At 31.3% G+C, this 10,959-nt stretch overlaps 1 protein-coding gene across 1 annotated transcript; it reads left to right on the top strand.

Moving 5' to 3' along the window:
* Positions 1-1,182: 1,182 nt before the first annotated feature.
* LOC137834997 (polyadenylate-binding protein-interacting protein 9-like) lies at positions 1,183-7,647 on the top strand. The gene is made up of 10 exons (XM_068643289.1): positions 1,183-1,884; positions 2,572-2,682; positions 2,974-3,018; positions 5,101-5,173; positions 5,282-5,394; positions 5,732-5,791; positions 6,039-6,086; positions 6,177-6,245; positions 7,188-7,249; positions 7,340-7,647. The coding sequence occupies exons 1-10, from the start codon at positions 1,633-1,635 to the stop codon at positions 7,398-7,400; spliced, it is 894 nt and encodes a 297-aa protein (XP_068499390.1). The 5' UTR covers positions 1,183-1,632; the 3' UTR covers positions 7,401-7,647.
* The last annotated feature ends 3,312 nt before the right edge of the window (positions 7,648-10,959 follow it).

Here is a 10,959-nt window from a genome sequence, read left to right as displayed (position 1 = left end):
AATAATATATAGTAGTAATATTATTTATTTTCTCACACACCTTCCCTAAAGATTTTGATATAATTTTTATATAAAAAATACATATGCATATTATGTCATACTGAATATTTTAATAATTTATTTATTATATATATTTTTAGTTTTTTCCTCTGTCAGTCAATTTTTATTGAAAATAGTGAGAAATAACAAATAAGGAACTATGCAAACTTTTAAAATTCTTTGATCAATATTTATTATTTATTGTGTCAAACATTGTAAAAATGATTTTGTATTTTATGTTTCCATACATATATATTTTTATTTAGTACATTAAGTTTTATAAAAGTGAATTAATAAAGAAATGCTAAGAGGTAAGCAAAGATATAAAATTCATTATGTCATTATTTGAGTGGAACCAAGTCCAATATGATTAAGAGAAACAAAATTTAAATGTTAGTTTTATAATTTTTTTAACGAGAATAGTACTTATTAACTTATTAAGAATGCTAAGTTAGGTTAGTTTGACATTATGTATCATGAAAAAAAAATGCATAAAATAAAAAATAAATTATTAATTATTAATTTATAAAATAGTTAAATTATAATTTAAATTATTAGTTAAACTATCAAATTCACCATAATTTATATATTTAAATAATTAGTGAAAGTAGAGTTAAAAACTTAAATTGACTTGAAATTTGGTGCACAGATGAGATTTCGATTGATCATTATAGCAATGAGTGGATAAATACATTTTTCAGATATTAGGATTTCATTTTGTTTATAAAAAAGTATAAGGGAGAATTTTTTTTAGTGATGTTTTAATAAAATAATATTTTAATGTTAACTCTATGAATATGAAATTTTTAAAATGAAATAAAATTACTTAAATAAATAAATTTTCGGTTTGCAGATATTAAATATTATCTTTATTGATAAAAAAATTGTGTTTGCAATGCAATTACAAACTTTTAGTAATTTATAAGTGAATTATCATATATATATTAATAATTTAATTTTAATATATTAGAATATTTTTTTTATTAACACCTTGACATTGAGTTTAAAAATATACTTTTTTTTTCATAGATTATTATAATATTTAAGAATATTACCATCTATACTATAACAATTCATTATTATATAAAAAGTCTATACCATTAAGATAATATTATTAATTTTAATAACTAAACTTACAATCTTGTGTTCTTAAAATTAAAAAGAAAAAGAATAAATAAAAAAAACCCACACAACATAAGGAAAGGCCAAGGCAGTGGTAGCTAAAGCCAAAGCCTGTGCTATTCCAAACACCACCTCTACTCTCTCTCTCTCCTTTGCTGTGTGATGATTCTCTTCTAAACCCTAATTCTCGTAGTTTGCATTTTGCTTCATTGTTTTTTAAGCAATTCCCCAGCATTCGTTATATGGGTTTTTATTCATTTCCAATTTTCTTGAATAGTACTTTAAAAAATAATTGATCATATTTTTGTTTGTGAAAATTCTGCATTTTTTTTTCCGGAGTGTATGCAGAAGTAGGGAATCTCATCGATTCCTTGTGTTTCTCTTCTGTTTCCGGTCTAAAAATACCAGCTTTAGGACTTTAGCGTTGCAGAATTGTTGAGGGTTTTTGTGGGGGTGGTGACTTTGATTTTCATGGCTGCGGTTGCTGAGATTCCAGCTGATGCTAACAGAATGGATTCAAAACCTAAGGCTGAATCTGAATTCAGTGTCCAGAAGCTGGTTGACATGTTCACAAAGTTGAATCCCCTGGCCAAGGAGTTTTTCCCTTCATCATATCCTCCCAATCATGATCATCTCCTTCAGGGCTTTAATCAGCTCTCACCAACCCACTTTCTGGTCAACTCTAAGCCTTCTGCTAATGAGAATTTCGCAAACAATCGAAGGGTAGGATTTTTCTTCCTTTGATCTCTCATCTTTAGTTTCAGTGTTGGTTTTTTGCATGATGATGTCATGATTTTTGTCTACACGAGAATGTTACATTGTTAAAATTTTCATGTACTGGTAAAGACAGAATTTTATTTAATTTAGTGAATGACGGCAAGGGAAACTTACTAGCAATAGGTGATGACCCAGAAAACAAAAATTAAAGAAATCATGATGGAATCTTCCAACGCCACCACCTAGAAGAAAGGGTGCCATAGCAGAATGTCAATACTGATTCAACACTGGAAATTAAAGTATTCAGTCAAGTGACAATTCCATTTCTGGCTCCATTTGCCCCCAATTTTCTACAGTTTCAGTAATCACAACACAGTGTTTTGTGTATTTTGTTTTATGGGAAAATTTGTGTTTTTCTCTTCAATTTACATTATAATTTAGGATGTCTTTCGGATATGTGTTGCTGCCTACAACTTTTGTCTTCTGGTATCTGTCACTTGTTGGTATGGTTAACTCCAAATTGCTTATGAGATGTTTCACACTATGATTGTCCGATAGCATATTTTGATGTGAACATTCCAGTTTCTGTTTAGATAGCGAGGATGATGATATTATGAATGTGGCATTTTGTCTGCAAATTTATCCCGCTAACAATTGTGTTTACTGAAAATTTACACTTTTGTTATCTTGCAGAGAAGAAATAGTTTTAACCAAGTAAGAAGGAGGGTGGGTGGAAGATCACTAAAGGCTCAGAGAGAAGATAGCATTAGAAGAACAGTTTATGTTTCTGATATTGATCAGCATGTAAGTGAATTGAGAATGGCATGAATAAAACTTTATCTTGATTTTGTTTGTTTAGTGTTTCCATATTTCAACGAAAGTTGGCTACAAAGGTCTATCACAACCCTCCTCCTTTATTTGGGATTGGGATTCACTGAATTGGCCTTTAACCAAGTGAAATGGCATTGTGTGAATTGTAATCCATCTAGCCGATCTCACCTAGTGGTATAGGGCTTTTGTTGTTGTAGTTTGTTTAGTGTACTATTCCAATCCTGGTAAACAGAATTATTTGAAGAATCTTTTGTCCTGCTGTAGGTTACCGAGGAGAGGCTTGCAGCATTATTCAGCAGTTGTGGACAAGTAAGTTATGAGCCTTGTTCATAGCTTAATTAGTTTTTCTTTTTAGTTTTAGATGAAAATTTTACATTGCAGTATTTTAACTTTTTCTGAAGTTGGTGTTGTGATTGTCATTTGTCCCCATTATCTTTTCTATGATTATCACATAGCTTTATTGTCAATTATATTAAACTCTGCACCCAGGTTGCTGGAATTTCTCTTCCCTACCATTGTGCAATATGCTGAGCATTGCGAACATGTTCCTGTTCTGCTACTTTTGTGAAATTTTAGCTGTCTATTTTTCACACGATTGGCTGCACTATACCTCTTAAGGCAGCATGGATCATACCTGATACTTGAATGAACTCTTTGCTCCATTTTGTGCATGATTTTTTTTGCTGTCGTTTTTTCAGTCAGCTACCCAAAACACTTCTTTCCCTTTCTCTTGTTTCAATTTACCGTTACACATATTCTTGAGTACTATAATCTTGGTTAGTTTTGAGGCTTTGGATGCTGTTTTTTTCCATTTAAACACATTAAATTCGTTTGGACCTGATATGAAAGACCACAGAACAGGTACCAAGCTTTTACCTTTTAGAAAATTCCGTTTTGGAAATATTTCATGAGGCAAATTATTATCTGGAAATATTTTTTTTTTAAATTATCTGCTGTTAAGCTTACATATATACATTCACTGAGAATATGTATATAACTAGTTTATGATACTAACTAGACAATATCAAACCCTTTACAAAAAGGAAATTGTTAATCTGTTTATCTGAAAGAATCATAATTATTTATTGCTTTCATAGACCTTCTAAGTCCGACCATGATTCCTTTTGAGTTTGTGTTCATATATTTATCTTTAGTGTCAAATACAGAATTCCAGCACTGCTATTAAATTAGGTAGAGGCGGGCTGGAGAAAACTTTGGTCGTTGATGGAGCCCAATGGTTCTGTTGATCCATGGCAGAGTACTTAATAGTGCGCTATAGCACTGCTATTTTTTCATCAAGCAGCATGGCTGTGATGAAAAGTGGCATCACTTCTGTTTTTCTGTGCAGTGGGAATAGTAGCCTGAATGAAAACGGTGGCTGTGACAACAGCTATGGTCAGCAGACCATTCAATCTCCATTTTACCATGGTTTGTTCACTAGCACCTGAGTTTTGAAATTTCATGTTTTCTACCCATCAGCATGAATATTGGGTTCAAAACTCTTCCTCCTTTGACGAATGATCCATTATATTTTGCTGCTCTGTTCCTTTGCATTATCCATCTCTTGAAGTAGCCCAAAACAATTTTCAGCTGTCCTAATATGTTTTCTTGAACCTATTTAACCTCTGCTGAGTTTTTTTCTTCTTTACCCTGGACTAGTTCATGCTCATGGTCAAGCCTTTTGTTTTTTGCTGCTACTTTCTTGAGACAAATTTTCTGCCCAGGTTCTGTTCTGTTTCTGTTTGCTGTTGATTGTTCGTTCCATCCCTTTGTTTCAGCCATGGCATGTCCCAGTCAAAACTAGTCCAACAGAGCACCTCAGTCTCAACTTTCTAATGTTAATGACACTGTAGTTATGGCTTTAATGATCATTGTTTCTAGACTATGACTTTTGATAATTAAATTGTTAGGATGACATGCCTTTATTCTTTTTGAGCATTTATTGGTTTATAAAATACATTTTTTTCCATTGTCTTCAGTATAGCTTCCATCCTACAATGGTCATTCCATGATGCCAACCAGGATAGATTATGTTTGACCCCCCACTCTTGGTTGCTGTGTTAATTAAGGAGATTTTACTATTGTTTCCAGTGAAATGGGTTCCATCTTTCTTGTATATTGACTGGCCTATAACACGCTAATTTTTAATTTGAAAGGGTCCTTCTTGTTTTACCCCAAGATCTTCACTAGCAGGGGTAGTCATTTGGCAGAATTTATAAGAATTTGACTGTGCTTCCTGACTTCTCTATCTGATGTATGTTGTGTGGTGGCACAGTAATATCTCTTCTCTTGCTGAATATCTAGGATTTAAATTTAAAAGATAAATCTTTTGTTATAACTATTACCCTACTTATGTAATTAACATGATATATTGGATGATTTGTGTTGAAGGTAATTGATTGCCGAATTTGCGGCGACCCACATTCTGTTCTCCGATTTGCTTTTGTTGAGTTTGCGGATGAGTGTAAGTCTTCTCTTGCAAATCCTACTCTTTTTAAATTCTCCTTAAGGCACATACAAAGCCTTGTGTTTTCAACCATATCATACATTTTCATGGAATTTGTGTCTACAGATGGTGCTAGAACAGCATTAAACCTTGGTGGTACTGTGCTTGGATACTATCCAGTGAGGGTTCTTCCTTCAAAAACTGCCATTCTTCCTGTGAATCCTACATTCCTCCCTAGGGTACAAATACTTTCTGATGCTTTATATTCATGGACATAGTTGGACTTGGAAATTCTTGTTTAGATGTAGCCTTACCCTTTTGTTGTGATAAGAAAGCTGATTTTGACATAGTCAGAACACCTACATTTCTTCATTGTTGGAATAAATTGATTTCTCTTATCTCCTTGTGCCCCTTGTAAGTTTTATTTTTCTCTTTTCAACGAAAGCTTTCTTAAAATTTGAAACAGATTGTAGTTTATTGATAATTATGGTTTTGTTATGCATGTGCTATATTAAGATGTAAGTGATTGTTCAAAATCTTGTCTATTAAATGTTCTCTTTCTTTTGTAACTTGCAGTCCGATGATGAGCGCGAAATGTGTGCCCGAACTGTTTATTGTACAAATATTGATAAGAAGGTATCTTATTACTTTTTGGGGAAATACAGATGTTTTTTATAAAAGAAACTATTTTAATTAGGAATAATTCATCATCCAGTTGGTTAGCAAGATTCATAGTGTTAATCATAACAAACTTCTTGACCTAATTACCTATTTTTAACTAGTTTATCAGGATAATTATAACATATGCCCATCTATGATATGTATAGATGGATGTAGGAGTTAATCTATTTATGCATTGTTAATTTTTCTCAAATGTGTGCAGGTTTCTCAAGCTGAAGTGAAGAATTTTTTTGAATCAGCCTGCGGTGAGGTTAGACCAGAAAATAATTTGGTCATGCTTTATATGCTGGAACATGTTTATGTTAGAAGAGTTGATTGACTTTGCCATTCTAATTTACAGGTTACACGCCTGAGGCTTTTGGGTGATCATGTGCATTCAACTCGAATTGCTTTTGTGGAATTTGTAATGGTAAGTCTAACTATACCATTCAACGATGTTAAGGAAAATTTATTGGTGAATAATATAGTTGTGCCCAACGATGTTAAAACTTTACCTAGTGTGATAATATTTGTGTAACTCACCGCACTTGTCTGCGAAGACCTTTGTTGTTATATTATTGTTATACACACTAGTTTGTGTTAAAGTTCTCACAAAAGTATATCTGTATTATATTTTATATATTGACATTTACTGAGTCCCTGATTTGACAATCTTCCACTCACTTCCCCCTACACAGGTAAAGGGGTAGTTTATATCCATGTAACCAACCACACCTAGTGTGATAAGGCTTTGTTTTTGTTATATGCACCAGTATTTGTCTTAAATATCTCACAGAAGTGTATCTGTATTATTTATTTTATATTGAAATTTACAGAGTTCCTAATTTGTTAAATTTTTGCTCATTTCCCCCTACACAGTATCATTATATGGTCATGAATATACTGAACTTTCATTGTTCTGTTATGATATGTATTTTTAAGAGAGTAAAATGTTAAAGGAGTTTGTTTGTTTAAAAGAATTAAGCTTTTACCTTGCAATTTATTGTTTATTGTTCTAGATACCTCAAATGGGTTATGGATGACTTCGATTTCATTGATCTCCTGATCTGTTCTTTGTCTTCTTCAAGCATAATCGTTAACCCATCAATGACTTTACACATCATAATGCTTTTCCTTAGTACAAAGATGCATGAATTAAAATTTCTATTTTCTTAAATGGATGAAGATGTTCGTGACCTATGGAATCATCAAAATTTTCTCTCATCTTTGTAAAACTTGTCACAAGAACATTTACATGTACTCCATAAAGAATTTAATGGTTTCTTTTGTGTTGTGCTTCCATTGTAATGAATTATGTTAACTTGCGCAAGCGGAAGATTATCTTGACTGGCACATTTTTCTTACTGATCAGGCTGAAAGTGCCATTATTGCACTAAACTGTAGTGGCATGCTCTTGGGAACCCAGCCGATAAGGTTTGGTGCCTTTACTGAAGCATAATTCTGTTATTCAAGTTTCAACTAAAATTATTTAAGCCATATTGATTTCTTTTCCTTATTCTGTAGGGTGAGTCCTTCAAAGACTCCTGTGAGGCCAAGGGTCACTCGTCCAGCATCCATTAACTGATCAACATGGTCCAAAAGTTGAAGAGAGAGAGATGATATGTGGTCAACTTTCCAGTTGAGGCTTGTGTAGAAAGGGTGGTGAAACTTCCCTTTGTTTCAGTATTTCCTTTTTTCTGTCAACAGCAGTTCCTTTTTGTTGCCAGGGCATTTAACTACCATGCACTAGTTAAACTTTCTAGCATCCAGTCTTGATCTTGAAACATTTTACCGTATCTACATTGAAATGGTCCAGTTTCAGTTTTCTTGTTTCTTGGAGCGAGTCGTACTTTATAACTAGCTTTTATCTTTTACAGAATTACAGGCGTAATTATTTTAGTTCAGTATTTTACCATCTGAATTGGGGAACCGTGCAATCCAGTGAGGATATCTGATTTTGAGTTCCCTCGAATTGGAAATGAGTTTGATGCCAATACTTTTACACTCTCAATCATCAGAAATTATTGACTTCACTTTAAGGTAATTATGATAAAAATTGGCAAATTTTCATCTTAATTGGTTACAATATTGTAAAAGTAACATTTATACCAGTTGTATACACTAATTAAATTCTTTCACACCATGATTGTGGTGCCTGCGACCTTATCATACATATTTGGTTTCGTATCAGATTAAGTTAAAAGGATTCTGATTCAATGACATTTCAATTGAAATTTATTTGAATGACTTTCACTTTATACATTATTTGAATGATCCAAGGCTCTGAAGTACATTATATTGGTGGATGTTGCTGGTCTTTATTCTGAAACAAATTGGAATGTATCATTGCTTAATGTTCTTTATTTGAGAGTCCTTACCTGAATAGTACTTGTAATTAGGCGGCATCTCTTACTTAGTTTTGAGAATTTAGGCACATATGCAGATTTGGCTGGACCAGTGAAAACACTGGTCCCCTACAGAACATGCATAAACATCTGAATATAACACCTTTTTTCTCATTTTTTTTTAATGAAAGATGCAAAGCATCAATCCTTGTGTGATATCTATTCTGTTGTGTGGTTCCTTTTGGCAGGTTCCTCCATCTTTGATTCCCACTAAACATGGAATTGATTCTATTATCTAAATGCCTTTTTGGGAATGTCTCATGCTAATTGATAAATGAGCTGTATTAAATAGAAACTTAGATATGAAAAACATCTTAAGGGAGGTTGTTAACAAATGGTGAACTTCCATCCCCTTAAATTATGTAAAATAATACTCTCATCTCTTTGCTTTAAAAAAGCTATTCATCTTCTTTATAATTTTAATAAATGACTTTTTTTTAAAGCTATTAATCTCTTTTTGCTTTATATTCATTTCTTAATTCTTAATTTTTTTAATAAATGACACTTATTTTCCGTATCTATTAATAAATGATGTTCATCCTTGTATAATTAACAGAAGTAGTTACTTTCCTTACTTTATCTAAAAAATCTCACATTTACTAAAACTGTAATAAATAATTATGAAAGGTAAAAACTAAAGTTTTAAAATATAAAAGTTAAAAAATTTTATAAAAAAAATTAAAACTTCTATTTTTTTATCAATAAATAAGGAAGGTGAGTGAGATTTTATTAAAAATATAAAAGATAAATGTTATTAATTAAAAAATGTGGAAGGTAGATGTCATTGTTGTAAACACCCTTTTATATATATATATATATATATATATATATATATATATATATATATATATATTACAAAAGTTTTTGAAACATGAAACTCATCCACTGTTACATAAATTGTTTGAAAATAATAAAGTAAACAAAACGTATAACTCTTATATTTGATTAGAACTAGTGTCTTTGACTCGCAACATAATTTATTCTCATATTAAAAATTCAAATATAATATACACGCAAATTTATAAGAACAAACAATCTTTATCATAAGTTATCATTATCATGAAGTATCATACATAATACATAATCATTTGATTCATGATTGTAATCTACATTATAACACTTTCACAATGTAATGAGTCATACCAACTACAAAACTTACTTTGACTTATTAATCAAAGTCTTTTTGGTTGGTATAATGACTTAATCAAAATGAAATAAGGATAGTTGATTAAAATTTACTGTGTTTTTAAGGTCTCTATTAAGTATGTCTAAAGACTAACATGAGACCTTTTCAAACCCTTTGGTATACCAACCTCAACTTCATAAGTTGGGATAATTCTTTGTAAAAAATCTGTGAAAGTAGTGTAAGAATCTTCTTCAATTTCTTATTGCTTCATATCTTAATATGCAAAATTTAGACTATTAGTGAAGTTAAACTATCTCATTTTCTTAGTGGATTCCTTTATTTAATGTCACAAATCGCAACTTGGTAAAACTACCATCTTAAATATCTACCTTTTCTCACTCTAATCAAACCATTATATAATACAACATCCTTCATTCATTCATATATCTTTAACAAAACACCAATTCAATAATTATGTATCTCAATCATATACTGATGGAGGACCATCTAGAAAAGAACATATTGGACCCCTGACCATGACCATGACTAAGAGACTGGAGGAGGAAGAAGGACTTCATAAGAATTTTCTTTTATGGAGTTGAATTATTAGACTTCCCTTTCCTTTCTTCTTGACTTTGTAAAAATGTATAGGAGGAGTAGCTTTGTTTAAAATAGGAATAGAAAATTTTGTATAGAAATAGTAAGTTTCTCTTAAAAAATATAAGCGTAAATGAGCTTAATTTGGGCCTAATTAAGGTTATGACTTGTGGAGTCAACATGCAATCCTCTTCATTATGGAAGAAAAAATCCTAATGAAGAGGTCAACAGAGTCACCATGGCCACGCAACATTTGGAGGAGCATTGGAGCTTATAAACACATGAACAAAGCTTGTATAAAGCAATGTTGGACTTGGTCAAGCCTAGGCATCAGACTTCGAGTGTGCAACTACATTTTTCACAATTAGTCCCACATCTTCTAATTCATTGAGTGTTAAACACTTTGAATTTGAATGAGATTTGAACTTGTATTTAATGTGTCTTCTTGTTCTTTAAAATTGAGAAAAAGTTTGAAGTTCTTTTTTACGGTCTCGTTGTGTTAGAATTGTTAGACAGTCTAACCTTTGTTTTTGCAATAGACGGTCTAATGTGTCAGGAAAGTTTCTAGACTTGGTCTTTGTACTCTAAAGACATTTGAATATTTTTTTAAACTTGTTTTAATATTATTAATACATCTAAGTTTAAGCCAAACGATGTGATTAATATTTTCTGGAAGGTTTTCAAAATTCATAACTAAACTAGAGGCTTTCGTAAACTCAGTATCTTCTCATTCTCGATTCTATTTTAATGAAATACATTTTCCAAATGAAATATATCCCACTTAAAATACTCATGCTTCAACTTTAGAAAGTTATGCCAATTTGAAAAGTTTTTGAAAATGCAATTTTAATAAAGAAAGTTTTTGAAAAATAGACAGACAGATTCGACTCAACTTCGGAATTCGACTCAACTTCGGAATTATGTTTTGATAAATTAAATCTCATATTAAAAATGATATAATTCAGCATTTAATTTATGCTAAGAAGGAAAGATTTTGAAATATGTTACCAATAGAA

Source organism: Phaseolus vulgaris, chromosome 5, assembly GCF_000499845.2.
Source record: "Phaseolus vulgaris cultivar G19833 chromosome 5, P. vulgaris v2.0, whole genome shotgun sequence".
NCBI classification, from domain to species: Eukaryota; Viridiplantae; Streptophyta; class Magnoliopsida; order Fabales; family Fabaceae; genus Phaseolus; species Phaseolus vulgaris.
The sequence above is the reverse complement of the archived record's forward strand: the minus strand, read 5'-3'. Positions and strand labels throughout refer to the sequence as shown.

What these genes read in the sequence shown, in the direction of transcription:
- LOC137834997 (XM_068643289.1), top strand. Translation starts at nt 1,633, where the DNA reads ATGGCTGCGGTTGCTGAGATTCCAGCTGATGCTAACAGAATGGATTCA. An exon ending in TATTCAGCAGTTGTGGACAA is followed by an intron (nt 3,019 to 5,100) that starts GTAAGTTATGAG and finishes TTTGTGTTGAAG; the next exon opens with GTAATTGATTGCCGAATTTG. An exon ending in TTGGGAACCCAGCCGATAAG is followed by an intron (nt 7,250 to 7,339) that starts GTTTGGTGCCTT and finishes CTTATTCTGTAG; the next exon opens with GGTGAGTCCTTCAAAGACTC.